Source organism: Saimiri boliviensis, chromosome 7, assembly GCF_048565385.1.
Source record: "Saimiri boliviensis isolate mSaiBol1 chromosome 7, mSaiBol1.pri, whole genome shotgun sequence".
NCBI lineage: Eukaryota > Metazoa > Chordata > Mammalia > Primates > Cebidae > Saimiri > Saimiri boliviensis.
The window spans coordinates 51877830-51899564 of NC_133455.1; the positions used below are offsets into that span (position 1 = coordinate 51877830).

Here is a 21735-nt window from a genome sequence, read left to right on the forward strand (position 1 = left end):
CTGGGATGGCTTCTTTCATGAAGATCTCATCTTTAAGTACCTTTCATAGACATCATTGGAAGGAAGACTTAAGGAGTCTCAGCCTTATTTTCTGGAGCCTCTCTGAATTTACTTGAAAGTAACCCAGTTTTTCAGAGATCCGTTATATCTGGTAGACCTGGTTAAAGAACAGCATCTCAGCCCACCAAAGTGACGTGCACATTAGAGATCTGAGACTGATTACTTCCCACGAAATGTCCAATTAGCCAATGTCCCCTAAAGTTGGTATTACTAGAATAACTTTTCTTGTCAGAGTAAAAGATAACGGTAGAAGAAAAATTGGGACACAGTCAATTTGTGGATTACAAACAATGAAAATTGAAATAAAATAACTTGCTGCCGTTATGTAAAACATAATGCCTTAAAGAATACTCAGGTGGTCTCTCACCTGCCTATACTGCTTTACCTGGGTCTAAACTGAGCTGTTATAAACTTTTCTTCTTCTGTAAGATAAAGACACCAGTACTAAAGGGGAATACTTAGGGAAGGTGTTGCATTTAAAATTTTTTAAAAGGTAATTTCTGGGCTGATCAAGGGATCTAGCAATTAAGTATTATTAACTATTCACTTCCTTGTTTTCAAAATCATAAACAACATTTTAATAAAATAAGTTACAAGACAGATGACAATTTGCTGAACTTTAGCTTATAAATCCAGCTTTTATGAATATCTATTTTCCTGATTTTGTGAACCTCAAAACAAAAAATTAGTCAGTAATATTATAACACTTAAAGGTGAAAATTTTATTTATTTAACTAATCAGAGTATAGAATGTTGTGGTACAATTTTATCTTACTGACAAAAATATTTATTGGTTAACAGAGCACTTTCTACAAGATTAGCCTTGATTCTTATTACCCACATATAAAAATATTGTTAATTTTTTTTGATTTATGGGTTGAACATTTTTATATCCTATCACTCATTTACAACCTGCATTTCCTATAGTCATGTCCACTCTTCACTAGAAGTCAGAAGGCCAATGTTCTAGTCAGGTTCTTCACCAATGTTCTCAAGGTCTTTTTCATCTAATCTGCCTGAATCATGGCTTCTTCATCTGTAACATGGGAATGTTGGCAATAGTAATATTTAGGGGGCATTTACTGTGTATCTAATACTCTATGAAGTGCTTTACATGGATCTTTTCAAATATTTTTGACAACTACCTTATGAAATGGCTACTGCTAATGTGTGTCTCTTTTCACTTAAGGATACAGAGGCTCAGAGAGCCATGAGCCTTTGCCAAGATTGTACAACTAGTAGGTCATGGGGCTCAAATTCAAACCCAGACAATCACTGCATGTACTTTTATCCACTATAAATGCTATTTATTTTGCCTCTCTTGCAGGAATGCTATGGGAAAAAAGTCTCAGGTAGTCATAAATTAATGCAAAAGTGGTTAATTTAGCAGTCAGTGGTCTACAATCTCAATTTTGAAATTCACTAAAATACCAGGAAGTGCATCCAGAGCTGCTAAGAAGAATGACTAGAATGGGATCTTGTGCTCATTCAGTAAACATTGACAGAAGTAAAAAAAAAAAAAAAAAAAAAAAAATTAAGAAGAGGTATCTTTAAATGTATGGTCCAGTTGAGAAAAAGAGAAGTACATATCTAAGCCAACATTAAATAAGTCATAAATAAAAACTATTCCGTGTACACACAAAGGCAAGGTATGTCATGTATACATGTGTGACACAGCAGGTAAGCTATTGATGAATTAGGTCAGTGTTATTTAACAGTGCCCTCCACATGGTAAAGACGAGATGATGGGAGCATAGGCGGTTTATGCAATGGCTCTTGCTCTCCAAATGTCACAACTCATCTTCTTAAAAGGAAATTATATATATATTGTTTCTTAAGAATATAAATCAGCCTGTTAAAAGTGACTGTTCATTCATTGTCCCCTTTTCCCCCAGCTGTCTCAAATAGTTCTAAGAATTAGATAATTTTCACAGATATCTAGAAGGCTATTTTGTTCCTAAACTACTTTTTAATTTCAACTTCTTCAGTTCAAAAGGAAAAACAATGTGTAAATATATATGTACAAACACACATACAGCATATTATTTCAAACGTAAAACACTGAAATGCAATTTCCCTTTGAATAGACTCTTAAATAATGATACTTTATCATCTAAACTAAGAAAAAAAAGAGAAAGGTGTTAAAAATATAAAATGAAATATTTTAGGCTCAAAACTGCTTCTAACCTGATTCTTGGGTTGTGAATTTTACTACATTACTAAATTGATTGCCATTTCCAACTTTGGTGAAGGCAGATACACTGATAGAGTAGGTGCTGACTGGTTCCAGTCCAACAAGTTTGGCTTCAGTTTGAAAACCTGATATATTCTGAAAAGCAGAAAAAAAAATTATTAGTCCCAATGCATTGTCAAAAATTTGTTCATCATTGGAATATCTTCATTGCAGTTATTCCTTCTCTATTTAACAAATAATTTAATAAGCACGGATATTTTAAATTAAAATAAATACTAGCATTTTTTTAATGCTATAGAGTGTGCTCAGCTTAAGATGTAAGGACGAATTGGGCACCCTCTTTGCCCTGAAGAACCTCATCATTGCCTTTTTTACACCTTTTTTTTCGTTTTTTTTGAACCGAAGCCTTGCTTTGTTCCCTAGGCTAGAGTGCAGTGGCACGATCTCCTCTCACTGCAACCTTCACCTCCCAGGTTCAAGCAGTTCTCCCTGCCTCAGCCTCCTGAGTAGCTGTGATTATAGGTGCCTGCCACCATGCCTGGCTAATTTTTGTAATTTTTAGTAGAGACAAGGTTTAGCCATGTTGGCCAGGCTGGTCTTGAACTCCTGACCTCAGGTGATTCGCCAGCCTCAGCCTCCTAAAATCTAGGATTACAAGTGTGAGCTACCATGCCTGGCCTACAATTGCCTTTTTTTAAAAAACAGTGTTTTGTTTTCACTTGTTTTCCTGATTTTTACTTGGAATTATATAATCTTTTTTTTTTTTTCAGTCTGCTATAATTACAGTTTGCAATTTAAATCCAACTTGTGGATGGTCAAAGATACTTGATTTTTCTGAACTCATCTAAATTTATTTTTAATACCCACAGCATTCCTGTGTAAATTAAATTTATTCTTCAGCTATTTTATGTAGACACTGTGAGTAAAGCAGTGAATAATAAGCTTAAAATATCTAGCTTCCATGAAACTTAAATTGGGAGTTTTCCCATGCAATTCCTAAGTTTCTAATTTGACACAATTTTTTAGAGAAATGAGAAAAGGAACAAAAGAATATCATAGTTGCTTAAGGAGAAATATGATTTCTCATAGAAAAAAAACTCATTAAGTACAGTTTTCATTCAAAGATAATTGTCCCAACCAAGAAAGCAGTTAAGATTAATCAATTATCATTATGGACAGAGAAGATAATCTCCTATCTGGTATAAGTGTAAGAATCTTACATTATATCTGACAAGTATAAGCCATATTGATTATTTATTAAACATTTCAGTAACAGAAATTTAATAAGAATATTAACTCTTGGGGAATTTACAATTAGGATCCTATTTTAAAATAATCTCTAGGAATTCATTGACTTACTGGGGCTTACTGAATCTCTTTATTTCATCATTCTTTTCTGCTTACTATTTACAAATCATACTATAAGATAATCTGGAGATTATAGATATGTATAAGTCATGGTCCTGCCATCAAGGAATTTTTATGTTAACTAGAGAAATCTACAATTACTGAATGAGAAAAAAATTAAACACAAAACAAGCAAACTATGATTTTGGTTAGAAAGGGCTAATAACCAGAGAAACAACTGAACCCGAGAGATCATAATAATCAAAGAGTAATTTATGGGAGAGTGAAAAAATTTACACAAGAGTGTGTTGTCAGAAAGGGAGACATGAGTGATGAATATTTAAAAACCTATTTTAATAGAACTTTGTACTAAATAATTTTTTTCAGTATGTGTGAGTGACTCATTACCTATTGATTTCACTATCTGTGGACCACAGTGGATTGACTGGGATTGCAGTAACATTTGAAGTGGTTCTACCATTATTGTATCTCCACAAATGCACATCTAATTTGAAAGAAGAAAAAGAATATAAAAACAGACAAAATAATACAAATTGTCAGGATATCAGGTAGATGAAAAAGAAAGGAAAATAAAACACAATAGGGGAGAAAGCTAAACAGAAAGAGGAAAGCAAATATAGTAACCAGATGCTGAGAAAGGGAAGAGAGTACATTTAAAGCAGGTGTCCCCAAACTACGGCCCGGCCCCGAGGGCCGCATGCGGCCCCCTGAGGCCATTTATCCGGACCCCAGTCGCACTTCAGGAAGGGGCACCTCTTTCATTGGTGGTCAGTGAGAGGAGCACAGTATGTGGTGGCCCTCCAACGGTCTGAGGGACAGTGAACTGCCCCCCTGTGTAAAAAGTTTGGGGACGCTTGATTTAAAGGAATTTGAAAGAAAATAAGATTATGAAAATTGATGAAAGACAAAGCAGATGTAAAAAGGAGTTAACATGAGGAAGTGATTTTAAAACATAAAACTGCCCATCTCAAATGATATATTTAATACTGAATGGCATAAAGATTGCATTTTTGCTACTAGTGAAATATTAAAGATGTGCTTCTATAGAGAAAATCTGTTTACAAAACTTAGAATATAAGCTATTCTCATATTCACATAATGACACATTGTCATTTAATGCTTAGTGCTATTAAAATGTTGGACAGATTTTTTTTGTTCTTTTAAAAACTATGTACAACTACAGCAACAATAGCTAACATGTTTATCACATGCTTGGAATTGTTCAAAATGCTCTATGTAGATTTTCCTTTATAATCCTCATTTTCAAATGTATACATCTTTGTAACTCCCGTTTTGCATTAAGAAGTAAGCAATGTCTCTACTGAAACACAGTAAGTTTCAAAGGCAGAATCTGAGTCAGGTAATTTGAAGTCAGAGCCCTTGCTTCACCACTATGCTAAGAGAGTTAGAGATTACCATTCTGAGGAGATAAGATCATATATAGACATTCACACTCTAATATACATACGCAATAATCCAGGGAATGCAATTATTCTAAGAAAAGGATTATTTTTTCCCTTTTGATATCTATCTCCCAGTGATCCATACAGACAAAGCAAATGAAAAATGAAAATCTGTTCAGATTAAACCAGGGGTAGATATTAAAGGGCAAGAGGCTTCATGTCATTTAATATAATTTCACACTTCTTGGAAACAAATTCCACATTTATGGAATAATATGATTCAAATTATACTCAGACTATCAGATTTTAAAGCAATATCTTGGTTTCCAGAAAGAGATTCATTGTTTCTGATGATATAAAGTTAATGTCTACTTTCGATTTTTACTATTCAATTTGTAAGCTACACATGCTATAACAATGATTTACCATAGTCATAAATTGTAATACTCATAATATTGAGTAAAACATTTACTGCAGATTTTTTGTGCTCTTCTTGCTGTAACTAAATAAGAACATTCCAGGACTTCATTTGCCTTTCGGAAAGAAATAAGAAAATTTTCTTAAACAAATGCTTGTTAATTACATTTTGGCAATTAAATGCTAGAAATCACAGATATATATTTGAGACTCTGTTACATCAGTTTTGTGAATATTTTTCATTAATTCTGGATTCCAAAAATGGAGGAAGGAAAATGTAGTTAGTGTTGCAAATGTATTACTCTTGAAAATTAAAAAAAAAATAAGTATAAGGATATATCTTAGAAGACCAATTATTGTAGGATCATATGCTATCGGGAAAGATGACCAGAAATCCAGTATGAATATTAATACTTTTTAAAAGGTTAAAAAGATTTTCTTGGTACTGCTGGTAAGAATAGATAGATAGAAATACATTTTATAACAGATTTGTAAGCCAGAAAGAAATTACTGTACCCTTTCCGGCACTAACAAACGATGCAATTGTTTCTTAAATTGTAGATATCTAGAAGTTACAAATCTAAGTACATTGCTCTACGAAGAATTCAGCTTATATATCTGGCAAACGCTTTCTTGTGTTTTCCATAGCATCCTTAAATTGTAGGAAATAAGGAAGTTTTTTTAAAAAATAGTCATTGTTTAATTTAGTAGGCCATTTTCTTCCTACATGGCAAAAGATTTTAATTCCATTTCTAAATTTTTTAAATAAACATATACTGTTATAATCAACCTACCTTAAAAAATATAGTGTCTGTTTCATGTTCATGAATTTTAAAACTATATACTTTAACAATACCGCCTGGAAGAGGACTTGGGCTCCATTTCAGCCATACAAAATCTGAAGTATAGTTGATTAGAGTCAAATTTTGTGGAGGTGCTAAAGGCACTGCAGGAAAACATACGATGAAACTAACATTCATAAAACTTTTAACATAACAATAGCACCATGAATTACTTTCTTGAAGACACTAGTTGAAAAAGATTAATAAAATGATCATATTTTAATTTCAGAAGTAAATATCATAACTAATTATAATTTGTATTTGGACACAGTAGTTCCAAAGTAGCTTTAAACAGAACAGAAAATTCTGAAGCTCAAATTGAAAACAAAAAAAATAGATTCAAGAAAGTAAATATAATGATAAGGTTGTTACAAATAAACAATCAGATATCCTTTCATTTTCCATGCTGTTCCTTAAAAAGAAAATGCAGGTGCTGCAACAGTGAAATTGTTTGAAGAAATGTGGATTCCGGCTTACCTGACTCATCTGTGTAAAAGAAAAGAATACTGGAAGGACCAAGTCCTTTTATAGTTCTTGCAGCAGCAGAAAAGCTATATAATGTAAATGGTGAAAGCTCTTCCAGTATTATGTAATTATCAGAAGCAATGAAAGAATAATTTTCATTTGGTCCTTGTAAAGTTAAATCATAACTTATTATTGCACCATTTGGCTTTACTGGGGGATCCCATGATAAGAGAACTGAGGTAGAGGAAAGGTTTTTAAAAGTGTTGATTATTGGTGAAGTTTCTGGGACTATAAAAGAAAAAGAGAATATTAAATGAAACAAAAGTGAATCCGCATTTAAAAAAGAAGCTTCAATCACAATGGGATTTGATTTTCTTAGCAGATTATTTTAAGAAACATTGTATTTATGGAAAGGCTAATTACTTGAGATCAAACAGAATCAATATAATTGAATACTGTTTCCTATCAGAAAGCAATGTAAATGATAAGAACAAGAACAATCCGCTTAATAGGCAATAAAAGTGTCTAGCCTACCATCTTCTTCAGTTTTGATGTATAGCTGGGCAGTATAGGTATCAGAGAATCCCTTTTCTGTTGATGGAGTAATTTTTAATATATAATCAGTGTATTTTTCCAGATGATCAAAATATATGCTTCTCTCATATGTAACTAGAGGTGGTCTCACATGGCGAGGAGTCTGCTGTAAGCTCAGTGAAACATAGTAGAAGACTAGACCGTTTGGTTGAGCCGGTGAGACCCAGCTTACATTTATTGCAGTTGATGAAATGGATTCATAAGTTAGGTTTCCAACAAGCCCTTCAGGTACTATGGTAGGTAATGGGCAAAATACAAAAATCATCAGTTACCCTCAACAGAATCTAAATTCACAAACTGAGTTACTAATTGTTGAAATGGCATCTATTACATCATCAGTGCCCAAATTATTTAAATACAGATGTGGCAAGCATTCACCTATTATAGAATACCTTCTAAATAATTACTTTTAAAATCATTCAAAATAAACTCTGTCATCTTTAATATGTATGGAAATTATTTCTATAATATTCTCTTGGCTTTTTTCCCTACTACATGGAGATTGTGTGTGTGTGTGCATGTGTGTGCATCTCGTGTGTATGTGTTTGCATAATTTGTGTATGTATACTGTTTTAAATATTTTGATAATTTATATTATCTCAACCATATTTTAAGTTTATTTCTTCTAAATATTACCCTTGTTGCACATGAGGAAACGAAATCTCAGAGCCATGAAGTGACTTAAGATCATGTGGGTAGCCAGAAGAATTAACACGAAAAGCTTTCCCAATATCTAGTCTCAAAATTTCTCCAGTCATCAAACTACCAACTCACATTTGTATATTAAACAGTTACTCTAGTTACATAAGTGCTAACTCTCAGATATAAGTTGTATTATGATATTAAACTCTATTAATATAAATTTGACATCCACCTTTGTAGTAGTACATAGTAAGTGCTTATTACTCATGATGTGGAAATTGTAACTGATAAAATGTTATAGGTTGATAAAAACCCTGGGAAAGATCTGCATTTAAAAATGCCTGAAATGGTATTGATCATATATTACACTATCTGACTCTCAAAATACATATTTCCACACATTTATCATATCTTTTTATGTTGACCAACTTGTCAACAATTTGAAAGATTGTTCCAACAACAAAGCAAGCATTCACTTCTCATGCTTAAAGAATCTATTTATGGCTTTCAGAAAATAAACATGGAGTTTTACTCCAGAAGTTTAGGTCACACCATTTCTCAATATCAGGGACTAGTCTTTGAAAATAAACAAGCAAATGGATGACAAAAACAACTACAAGAAAAATAGGCAATGATCCGCTTATCATTGTATTCTGAAAGTTGAAACCTAAAAAAACATCAAGAGCTTCAATCATTACAGTTTTCTGAATACTCAACACAAATAGGATTCTTCAGAAGATGCATGCAAGAAACTTCTGGAGTTAAAATATATATATATTCTGGATATATTAGTCACAAATACAGTAAGAACAGAAGTGCTGCAGAGTCCTATGTAGATTCAAAGTCTGAAAAGAAAACAAGTTGCTAGAGAGTTTAAGTCCTTAAAGAAAATGGATAAGTAAATTAACTATTAATCCATGTATGCAGTACTTTCTGTGCCCATAACTGGATGGCCATGACATCTTTTGAAGCAATAAAAATAATAGAACTTTCATGAACAGATGTTAGCAGTTTTCTTGAACAGAAGAGGCTATTACTGTAATGGTGTTATAAGGATAGTAAGTGAATTTTCAAACTCCTATAATGAATGTGTCTAAATAAAAGATTTTATTACAAATTCAAACAAATAGAAAAAGTTCCTAAAATAATAAGTTTTAAATTAATCATATTAAAGATTAATAAGTGTTTTTTGTTTACATACTGTCTTGATCTGTGTATACTTCAACTATGTCACTGCTTTTATTCCCATTTCCAACGGAAGTACTTGCTGTTAACCAAAATGTATAGTAGCTGAATATTGCCAGTTTATCTATTATTGCAGATACAGTCATACTGTCAAAGTCATTGGTTACTTCATGGAGTGTAAAATTCTGAAAAATAAACATATCGCTTTCATTGTTCAGAATGTATTTTTTTAGTATGCATGAACATTTCAAAATAATTTATCCATGAATTGATTGTCTCATTATTTCAATATGTTAATTGTTTTAGGGAAATCAACATAGAATATTTTTTATTGCAATAATTAAACTGGAAATACTTTTGTACTAAAAGAGAAATAATGGTAGTTTTTACTGCAAAACCAGTACATAAAAAAGCAAAGAGTAAAAACTCCATGCTAACAAAGAAGAAGGTCAAGTGGCCAAATGGAAATGCTACAACTGTGCTGATCAGTGTCACTTTTTCTTATAAAAACATACAAGTATTTTTCAAACCATTGGCTAATTTTAAACAAGTTTGGGAGTATTATAAAATTTTAGTTTTGTTTCTTTCCACTTATGATGAAGGAATTATGAATGTATTTACCTCTTTATGAACTCGAATAGCTATTATTATTTACATTTAGTGGGGTTTTTTTTCTTTCTTTTTTTTTTTTTTTTTTGCTACAGCTGTGAGAAGCAAAGGGATGGCAGATTGATGTACTCTCTGACGTACAGAGTAAGAGAAAGTTTTAAATTTTCTGGCCTGACTCCTAATTACATTTTTTTCTCAAGGCTTTAAATTATTAGTGCATTTATACAATCATTTTCTTTCCTACTAAATTTTAAAAATAAAACACATAGTCAAATTAAACTAATTCTAAAATAAAAGGAGATTTAAACATATAGGTAAACAGTATGAATAATTTTATAATTTCCATCTGCACAGAATAATCTGAATCATTCCAATCCACATGAAGCCTTTTAAGTCCTATAGACCTGAATTCAAATTTTGGCAGGGTATCCCTGGATAAATCATCTAATCTCAAAGCTGCTCTTCCCTCAACTGTAAAATGGAAATAATCATCTCCACTTCATAGACAACTTTTGAGGATTAGATGACATGAAGCACATAAAGCCATTAATACCATGTCCAGCAAACAATAAAAAAATGGTAATTAGTTTCATTTAAATGAATAACAGGATAAGTAATTTGACTAAATTTATAGTAAGAATGGTCCTAAAATTTATCAACAAATACTTCAGCAAAATTTTACAGTTCTTTTGCCAGTATTCAGAGGAAAAATACAGTGCAATAAAAGATTTACTTCAATTTTGCAGTGATTAACATAAGAATACCCAAGTTAAAGTAATATAACAATCTCACACAAAATATGATCCATTCACTTTTGTACTTTTCAATACATCTGCTTTACACATGGAACAATTGGCTTATACAAAGCAACACTTAAAAGTACTAATGTAGGTTTTTGATGTAAATTTTAATTTTTGTTATAGAATTTATTCTGATTACCTATGAACTTGATGACTAATACATAACAAATTATCTAAATCACCCAGAAGTCATTCCTGCTGAGTGGGTGACTTAATGTGCATAGACATCTAACAAATTTGTAACATTATATCAATTATCCAGATGATTCTTTTATTCATCTGTTTATTTTTGCAGAAAAAAAATGCTTTTGGCACAAATTATCTAATTAAGGCTTATTCTTTTGTTTATATAAATATAGTCAGAATGTATGTAGTAAAACCTTTTCAAATTTGACCAATCACCTAATATTCACTTAGCACTTTTTAAAATAGAAAACATTATGCCAGGCACACTAAGGAAACATAAATGAATAAAAATTAAAAGGTAGAAAAGTTAATATGCTGTACAAAATACAATGTGCAACAACTGAAGGAAGAACAATATGGTTTGCCAAGCAGTAGCAAAGAGGTTATATCTCCAAGATAAGAAGAAAGAAAGATGACTTTGCTACATACTCAGGTGCTCCAAAATTATGACTATGTACTAAAAGTGATATTGGCCTATTATAATTTTTTTAAATAATATTTCAATTAAAACATTTATTGAGCATTAAACCTATGTATGATATAGTTCTAGGGGACTTTAAGAGATGAAAAGATAAATGTTACACAATTATGTCTCTTCAAGATGCTTTTGGCATTAAGAGAACTAAAAGAAGCAGCAGTTACCTGGAATAGGGGACAGAACATGATATACTATGCATGACGTATTCTACAAAGTTCTGTAGGAAGGAGAAAGACGATAAGGAATGAATAAAAGGCTATACACCTATTCTGGTATATAATTATCCTTTTGAGGATTTCTTCTACTAATTTGAAATAGAAAATTAGGTAGTGAAGATATTGATGCTATTTTTAACATTAACTTTAGGAATAAGTTAAAGCACGGATAAACTTCAAGCAATATGAGACTATACTTCTGAAATGTTTTAACATCATTAGCCTGTGCCCTCTTGCAGCTGTCACACTTAAAAGCATTCTTAAGATTATTTAATAAAAGATAACGTTCTAAGACAGACGAATTGCAAATTGGATCATATGACATACCCAGATTTGAATAAGTAGGTTTAGAAGATCATGTTGGAAGCAAAGTTTGATACTTATGCTTTATTATTTAGATATGGACAAAGAGAACCAAAATATAAATCACATATACGCCATAAGTAAATTGTACAGAGACAAAATCATTGCTAAAGTTTAGAACTACTGGAACAATTGTACAAATACTTTTAAAATGTATAAAAGGTAAAATCTCCAATTTGAATATCTTCTATTGATATAGTGACTATTGCTACAATTGTAAACAACATTTTGGTAAAAAATAAACTGCCTCTCTAGGCCCCATTTCTCTTTCCCAAAGAGAACAAAACAAAAAGTAAAAACTGTGTGACGTGCAGAGTAGAAAACTAGACCGTCCTTTCTCCTTCTGCTCTTAAGGCATTTGTTGAGAAATCTTGAATTATAATTATATCTATAACTATGTCTACATGTCTTTTAATACATCTATAACCATATCTACATGTCTTTTATAAAGTAATTTCCTTGTTGCATCAAGTTTAAATAAACATATACAACCCTACTCTTCTAGGACAGAATGTAAACACTAAATCACCTTCTGGACTTTGTCTTTCTGTCTTCTACGTTAGTCCTGAGATAGCTTACAAAGTTCTGCTCTTGCCCTCTTCAATAGCCTACATTGCATTATAGCTGCACTAAAGTCTTAATCCCAGAGGTTGTTACTCGGGAAAACTAACTAGTGACTAGATTTGGGTTGTCAGTAACAAATGGGTTTAGGCAACTCAAAGTTTGAATGACTTATCTTTCTTCTTCTTTTACTTAAAAGGATGTAAAGAATTAACAATCACCTCGTCACAAATACGCAGTCAATCATTTTTACCACTAAAGGATATATTCTGTATATTCTGTACATTGCAGCACTTCTAAATTCCTGTTTTTCAAATTATATTCTAGCTCTCTGTATCTTTCATTCAATCATAATTCCTCCAATTATCCCCTTTTTGGAAAAACAATATAACTCTGCTAAAAAATGCAAACTGTTTCTTCAAAGTAAATGCATTTTAGCTATTTTCATAGCTATCATCATTCACATCCTAGAGAGTGCCTATCTACGAACTGTGCAAGCCTACACCTGTATCTATGACAAGTTAAATAACAACATTCTCAGTGGTCTTCATTACATCTGATATTAAACAATAGCTACTATTATACTGTTGTTATAGTAACTCCTCCAATTAACAATCAAAAACTTTTTTAAAATTAAATAAAAATATCCAAACACATCTAAACACTAAATTTATTTATATTGTATACAAGCAAATGTAAAAAAATTAGCTAATAACTTTCAGGATAAATGATACCATCAACACTTTACAGAACACTTCTCGTAGGAAGTATAATTGAGGGCCATCTTTATGAACAGAATTTTAAGTAGCTGGCAGATTCAGATTCACTGTTGTTAATACATGCGAAGCTTATATAGAAATGTGTGTGTGTGTAAGGAGAGATTAAATGTATCTGACATTTCTATACCACATTTTTCTATGTCAGTGGGAGTTATATAAAATAAATCTGTACATAATTATCACTGTAAGGTAAATAATTTGTTTTACTGTGACAAGTCGGTATTATTAATAAAACTTAAGGATATTAATAAAGAACTAGGAGAAAATTTAATTCTTACCTGCATGAAAGTACATGAAGTATTTCTGTAATAAACAGAGTAATATTGTATAATCCCATTAGGTTTTGAAGGAGGTGTCCAGAAAAGAATTATTGATGAAGAACTGAGGTTTACATAATAAACATCTTTGGGAGGATCACTTGGTGCTATAAAACAAATAATTGAACAAATTACTATATTTGTGGCTACAAGTAATGTCTGAAATGTCCTGAATTTTACTTACAGTTTATAAATTAAAGTGATAAAAATTGTTTTACAAAAAAGCTTGAATTAGAAATGACATCTATTTAGATGTCAGAAACAAAATCCATAAAATTGGGTCAGCCCTCTAATACTTTATTATAAGCATATTCAAGCTGAAGACAGATGGATTTTTTACTCACAAAATACTATCTCTGTTCTAAAACCTGTCCACTGCTCTGGATACAAGAACAATATTATAACAGTTTTCCAAAATAAAGTACACAATTTGAAATTCTAATATAGCTTTGAATTTTTACATGGAATAATAAGGGTCATAGACAAATGATTCATGCATTTTATGTTGTTTCATTTAATAAACACATAAAATTCCATGTGTCAAGTAAGTTCTATGCTAAGTGCATTTAAAAATATAAACGTATGTAATCTTCAGAAGAACCCTGTAGAACGATACTGTTTCCACATTACCAATAGGAAATTGAGGCACACAGAGATTAATTTTCCCAACATCTCACAGCTAAAAAGTGATCAAAATGCAATTTTTCATCTAACTGATGATGAATATTAGGCTTAATCATACATTTTTATATTTGTGTTTTTGGGGGGCAGGATACTCTTTTTTAATAAAACAAAAAAACATTATTTTAATATATCAGTATATATCTTTTGCTCACCTCCCTCTGGTGTTCGAAAGTTAATGACACTGCTTCTTGTTTTCCCAGCACCAAATCTGGTGCTAGCTGTTACATAGGCACTGTATTCAACATTATAATCCAAATCTGATAACTCCAATGATGTTTCAGTTGCATTAATAGTTTTTAATGATGATTCATTCCTGAGATAAAAAAGAATATTATCTGTATAATTGAATTCTAAAATTTAACATATACTTTTTGAGCATACTAACATTAAACAACATTAATATATCAAAATTTATCCATCTAGATTAATAGAATAAAGACATTGGTTGTCCTGAAACACTGAAAAGAGTAAATTTCAGAATACTTTAGTGAATTAACTTATTTTGCTTTTAATTATATTCAGGAATTAGATCAAATGTTAATATGATGTTCATAATTAGAGTTCCCTTGGACCGATTTTAATGGATATCCAGGAATATTATGTACTAAAGTAATTATGATATTCCCTTTCCTACTGATATTTTAGTTGTCCAAATATTTGTTCATTTCAAATGCTTGCAAAATCTTATTTAAACTACTAATTTATAAAATAAACCTATCTTTCAAATATTGTACAAAAGTAACATTTACTTCAGGCCAACACAAAGAAATACATACCAAATATTTAAATAGTGATATGTAAAATAACAAGGCTGTGGGCTCCCCTGTACTTATTTAATAGAAATGAGATTGAAAACAATGTATGTATATTATCCAGGAAAGAAGAAAATATAGCTTATACCTCATTCAATGAAAATCTTTAAAGTATTTAAAATATCACTCAAGAAAAAAAAAATCAAATCAATATTGACACAGAACTCTCCAACTAAGTACCAAAATCGCAAAAGGGGAATAAAAGAGTCTAAAGAACGAAATATAACACAATTTTATTACAGTCATGTTCAGTTTTCACAGTTTGAATTGGATATAGATTAATATTTAAACCCAAAAAATGAACATGTATATCATGGTGTTGAAAAATGTACATTGTTTTAAAATTTAGATTTTAGGAACAATAAAATTAAAGATTTAGATAAGAGAATATGATCAGTAATACAGAAAAAGTATATGTCTCCTGTAATCTCATATTTTTCTTCCTTAGACACACAAGGCACTGAAGAAGTAAATGAATATTCCCCCTGAATAGAAAATCTCTTTCTTTACCATTGAAACATTTGAAGCCTTTAATCATTAGGAGGAATGATAGATTTTAAGTGAATTAAAGATATCTATAGAGATACATTTCAGTCATGGTTTTACTACCACAGAAGCACCAATTTATTCCAAATATAAGTACTGTTATCTGAAAAAGAGTTGGAAAGCTTACCACAGTGAGAAAGATATGGATTCAGAGTATGCGACTGGAGACAGGCAGGATTAGCCAGGCTATTCAGCAATTTGAAACAGTTTCATTTGACATCCTTTTTCAGAAGCAGTCAGGAGAGCTTTCTTTGACTTCATTGAGACCAGAGTAGACGGGCTTTTACAACTCTTAATATTGTGGCTATTAGTTGCCAAAAAGATGCCTTGTCATAGAAATTACCCATATTCTTATCATTGGTCACAGGTCATCAGGACACTACAGAAGAGCTAATTCAATGTGGATCTCTAAAACTATGAAATTAGGCTGAGTGTGGTGGCTCATTCCTGTAATGCCAGCATTTGGTGAGGCTTGGGAGGCCGACGCAGGCAGATCACTTGAGACCAGGAATTTGAGGCCAGCCTGGGCAACATGGCGAAACCCCATCTCCACTAAAAATATAAAAATTAGCCCTGCATGGTGGGCACACTGGTGCATGCAGCTTTCAGGAGGCTGAGGCACGAGAATCACTTGAGCCCAGGAGACGGAGGCTGCAATGAGCTGAGATCATCCCATAGCACTCCAGCCTGGGCAACAGAGCAAGACTGTGTCTCAAAAAAACAAAAATAAAATAAAGTTTTGCAATTAGCTAAAGTAATCTAATTGCATTATATCAATTTTAAAAATTATTTTCAATAACGTATTTCAATGTTATCTGCTACCCTGCATCACTACCTTCTTGACCTGATTTTCACACCCAAATCTTGCACCTAAGTATCTACCAACTATAAAAAAACTCAGACTGTTCCATAGATAATAACAGAATCAAGGCAATTACCTGGAAACGCATATCAAAAATAAATTTTATCTCAAATAGTTTAGTAAAAAGAAGCTAGTTGTTATAAATTATATTAATAAAAAATGTAATAGTTCACTTCAGTTTGCATATATAGATTTAGTTTCTACATCTAGCCTGGTTTACTCTCAGAGACAAAATTGAGCTAACAAAAATTTTTTCAGATGTCTCGTCTGCTTGGGGTTTATTTTTCTTTTTGAAATTTAGGATTGTGGCTGATATTTTAATGAATAAATTAGAAAAATATGGTAGCATGAATATTAATTAAAACAATTCCAAATATATGAGGTATGTAAGAGATGATTTGTTATAAAACTGACAACTAAAAGAAAAAGAAAGGAGACAGAAGTTAACTGTAACCAAGCCTCTAACTCCATTTTCCTTGCTCTTAGTAGCTGTTACTGAATTGGAGATAATACATAAATCTCTGTGCTGAGGTGTGAGCTCTCCAATCTCAAAGAAGCAATCTTCAGAGCAATCCTGAAGCTCCAAGTGTTCACTCCCACCCATTTGTAGGAAATTCATCTTTGACACTGCTAAAAGTTGTTACTCTTGCTTTTAGCTGGCTTAGTTTTAAAACCTTTTTTATTCTTATTAGCTTAAAAATATAATAGAATTATCATGTATTCCATTATAATATTTGATTTTCATTTATGAAAGCATATGTTCTATATCTTGATTTTTTCTTTTATCATATTAACACCAATGATCTATAACATGTTTTCACAGTTGCATAATTTGGATATATCATAGCTATCTAGTCATTCTATGAATTAATTTTTAGGTTGTTTCTCTATTTCTTTAGCTATTGCTAACAATGATGCTGTAGTTATCCTTAAAGAAGTATTTTTTCATAGTAGTACTTTCATTTCTACCCATTAAATTGTGTGATTCTTGTTTAAATTGTTTTAATTAATTTTTTTTTTTTTTAGAGACAAGGTCTTGTTATGTTGCGCAGGCTAGACTTCAATCCTGGGCTCAAAGTATCCCACCACCACATCCTTCTTTCAGAGTAGCTGAGACTACAGACATGCAACACTACACTGGGATACAAACTGTGTCTTTCTTGATTCAAATGGTTTGAATGCTTTGTAAAATTTTAAGATTACTACTCCAAAATGATTACTGTATCAAATTTTAAGTTATGATAATTATAATTATTTAGAATTGTACCAACAGTATATAAGAGTACTAATTTTGACAAACTTACATAAATCTCGGATATTATTAATATAGGTAGATTTTAGCAGATTTTTAGTTCGATCTTAGTTAGCCATTCCTGGGCTGTGAGACAGAATGTCTTCTTGCATGTTTGTTGGTCATTTATGATCCATCAAAACAAACAAACAAAAAAACTTATTTATGGGTTTTTAACTATTTTATTTTAGTCTTTTAAATAAAAACATTATTAGTCTGAGTTCTTTAGACACCATTCTTTAGACTGTACAAGCAAAGATAACTTTCCCACTCTCTTTGAATTTAGAGATGATATGTATAAAATCAATATTTAACAAAATCCAACAAAATTTAATTAGCATCTACTTTGTCTCAGGCACTACTTCAGGCATCATATGAGAAAGATACAGCCCCTATCCTCAAAATAGAGATAAAGCAGTAAATAATTCTAAAGCAATTCACTAAGAACAGTGTGACTTCCTTAAGAACAAGAATAATAACCTTTTCCCTTAGTAGCAAAAAGTAAACAACAACGAGACCAATGAGCAAAGAAATTAGTTGTGACCAAAGTATAAAAAAAGGAGAATAAGGCATGGCCCCAAAGATTCAGGAATTGTTCACTAGAAAGCTAGTTTGTAAACGTTGAGAGTAGGATAGGGAGTTGAGAGAGGTGGGAGAAGGAGAGAAGAGGTGTGAATATGTACGGTTCTCTAGGCAAAGGTTTGAGGCCCTTTGAAAAGTCTGAGTTTTAATTTTAATCTTCATTGTTTGATATTTTATTCCATGTGATAATCTACCCTGATGATACATCATCCCTGTTCATTTTTGTGACTTGACTTTATTTTCAAAACTTTAATCAGTTATTATCTAAATATTCTAGATTATTCCTTTTACTCACTAAATGGAACTTTCAAAATGAAGAATGTGAACATTCACTTACTTGACTCTTTATTAGGTTATTTTTTTCCTCATATGAACCAGTGATATTCACTAATTTTCCCATTATATGTGGAAACTATTCTTCTATATTGTACTTTAGCATAATTACTCTACACAACTTGATAGCATCAGTTGTTGGTGATTATGTATTAAATTACCCCAAACTAGCAAGGCATAAACACTTGCACATTCCTAAAGCTGTTCTAGAATCTCAGAGATAGTCTGAGTCAAAGTAGTGTATTCATTTGTTGTTACTGTTCTTATTGTCATCATATGGTTGACTGGCTAAGTTAGTTTGGTTTGGTTCGGCTTTGTTTTGCTTGTTTGCCTTTGGTAGGAAAGACAAATTTAAAAGATTAAAGGAAAAAGCCACTCAAGAGAATGAGTTAGAAGCTGAGGAAGCATACACTAATAATCCATAGATAGCTTTAGAGCAGACCCAACGAATTAAGATCCAGAGGCAGGGGGAGGGATTGCACTTGAACTGAAAAAGAGAGATTTCATCCTCTGAGAATGGATGTGAGTGAGCTGATGGATTCTGGAAGCAAGAATTTGAAGTAGTCAAATTTTTGAGATAGTCTCCTCAATTTTAAGTTTAGAATGGAAGCTGGGTTTGTCTGCTTTGAATGAGGTGAGTGACGTTTAGCAAAGGGTTTGAAAATAGAGATGATTTGTGAAAATTTCCCAGGACAACAGGAAAGGAAACTGATCAAAAACATGTAAAATGATCTCCCAGGAGTGCTCAAAGATTAGTGAGATTAGAAAAACAAGACTTTTAACTGAACATTTTTTCTTCCTTTCATTACTTCAACAAATATTTATTGAGGGTCTAAAATATAAGTTATTACACTCTGTGATGATATATGAAGGTGAAAAAGATGTAACCTCTGGCTTCCAAGGGTTTATAGCCACATAGTTATCATCCCTTTAGGGCTCCAAAATTTGAGTAAAATACTTCAGAAAATGGGCTATTAGAGGAACATGCAATTATTAATTACTCATTTCTCTCTTTTAAAGCTTATAAAATATTCAGATATTTTTATTACAAAGTATATGTTACATCTTACCAGAAGTTTATGATTTCATCTGTTTGAAATTTATTGTCATAAGTTTATTTTAAATATCCTATTATCTATCTATCTATCTATCTATCTATCTATCTATCTATCTATCTGTCTTTTTTTGAGACAGGGTTTCACTCTGTCACCCAGGCTGAGTACAGTGGTGTGATCACAGCTCACTGCAGCCTCGATGGCCCCAACCCTGGGCTTGAATGATCCTCCCATTTCAGCCTCCTGAATAGCTGTGACTACAGGCATACGTTACCACATCTGGTTATTTTTTGTATTTTTTCTAGAAATAGGTCTCACTATGGTGCCCGGGCTGGACTCAAACTCCTGGGTTCAGGCCATCTGCCCACCTTGGCCTAACAAAGTGCTGGAATTACAGATTTTATTTCTTATTTTAGGTATCTGTAGTTTTGGTGCCCACACTGGTCTCAAACTTCTGGGATCAAGCCATCTGTCCATCTTGACCTCCTGAAGTGCTGGGATTACAGGTATCTCTTAATTTTTAAATATTTGTAGTTATGTTTCCTTTTTCATTCCTAACATTAGATTAAATGTGGTTTTTCTCCTTTTTCTGGATCAATCTCCCCATTTCTTTTCTAACTCTATATTTTAAATTACTTACTTTAATTTTCTGTTTTGTAAATTTTAATTTAGTTTCTATATGTATGGAATTTATGAAATATACGTAATTATTAATGATAATAAGAGAATAATTATTCATGTTTTCTTCCCTGTCTGCTTGAGTACTTATCAATTTTGCACAAAGAGATGGCAAAGCATAATATTTAATACATTAAAGCATCATGAATTAAATATCGGTACACAATTTTTATTTTCAAAGAGTCAATTTCTATGAATAATAACAGTATAGCATAATAATGAATCAAATAACTTTGGCCTAAATTAAATTGTGCGTAAATGAATGCAAAGTTAAAAATTACTTGACAGAGTTTAGATAGTATAATATTTTCAAAACATTTTCTACTGCAAAATTTAAAGGGTTATAGGTTCTATAAATATAACCATAAAATTAATCTTACAAATGAAAGTGTCTTTTAACACATTTAGTCAAGAAATAAGAAAGATGGCATTTCTACTGAAAGTTTGCCAAGTGTAGTAGAAATAAAAATGATTTTTTTAAAAAAAGCTAAGGTGATACAAAGTGATTAATCTATAGCAAGCTTTAAAATATAATCAGTGGTGGACTGACTTTTAGTAAAGCCTTTTAATTTATAATCATAAAGCTGGAAAGGTTGTAGAAAAACACTTAAATAATTTTTTTTTAGTAAATCAGTGCCATTCCACTTTATTAAAGCCATTTTCTTTCATTTTTTCTTCAATAGTTCCAAATACCTGATCACCACATTAATTTCTCATAATAAGGGTTTAAAAAAAAAAAGTTCATTACTTCTCATTTCTTAGAGAAAGTCCTGGTTAGAAATCTTAAATATAAGCAAATAGTATTAACATTAGCCCCTCTTTTAAAAAAATTTTAAACACATGGTACTTGTCTTACCGCAAGTTTAGAATATGGTTACTCTTGGCCCTCCGCAAAGAACATAATTTCAAACTGTCTGTTCTTCAGTTACTCTAAAAAGCTGTGGAAAGTGTTGCTTATGGAAGACTTGAAGGACTGGCAAACCTCTAAATTTACTATTCTTGTCTTTAATCAAGCAGAAGCTACAGAAAGCCATATACATTATACATTTGATCTTAATTTTCTGTGAAATCACCTTCACTTTACTAAATTTTTGGGGGGGAAAATTCATATTACTTTCCAATTCTATACCTACATAATTCTATTTACCATTCAAAAACCACACTAATAGTCTTTGGACTAATATGTCCAGTTGAACCTTCTGAAAGTTTCTGGAATTCCAATGTACGGAACTAGTTATCCAACTTAGTTTCCTCCAACCAACCAAAGCTTTAGCTTCCAAATCTAGCCCCTCTGCAATCATCCTTTCCTTAAACAACTGCTTCTCTGAGAGGGACAATTCTGGGTTCCAATTCATACCCTCTCTCCATAATTTTTATTCTCATGTGAAGATCCATATACAAGAGAAAGCACAGA

The 21735-nt window shown here is 31.6% G+C and overlaps 1 protein-coding gene across 3 annotated transcripts in view; it reads right to left on the reverse strand.

Moving 5' to 3' along the window:
* PTPRQ (protein tyrosine phosphatase receptor type Q) overlaps positions 1 to 21735 on the reverse strand; it is a 238146-nt gene that overhangs the window by 133754 nt on the left and 82657 nt on the right. For all 3 annotated transcript variants that reach the window (XM_074402503.1, XM_074402504.1, XM_074402505.1), the window contains 7 exons: positions 14315 to 14475; positions 13440 to 13585; positions 9187 to 9355; positions 7284 to 7574; positions 6762 to 7037; positions 6237 to 6388; positions 2248 to 2389 (listed from right to left, as the gene is read on the reverse strand). In XM_074402503.1, coding sequence (XP_074258604.1) covers positions 2248 to 2389; positions 6237 to 6388; positions 6762 to 7037; positions 7284 to 7574; positions 9187 to 9355; positions 13440 to 13585; positions 14315 to 14475 — 1337 coding nt within the window. The remainder of the gene's footprint in view (positions 1 to 2247; positions 2390 to 6236; positions 6389 to 6761; positions 7038 to 7283; positions 7575 to 9186; positions 9356 to 13439; positions 13586 to 14314; positions 14476 to 21735) is intronic.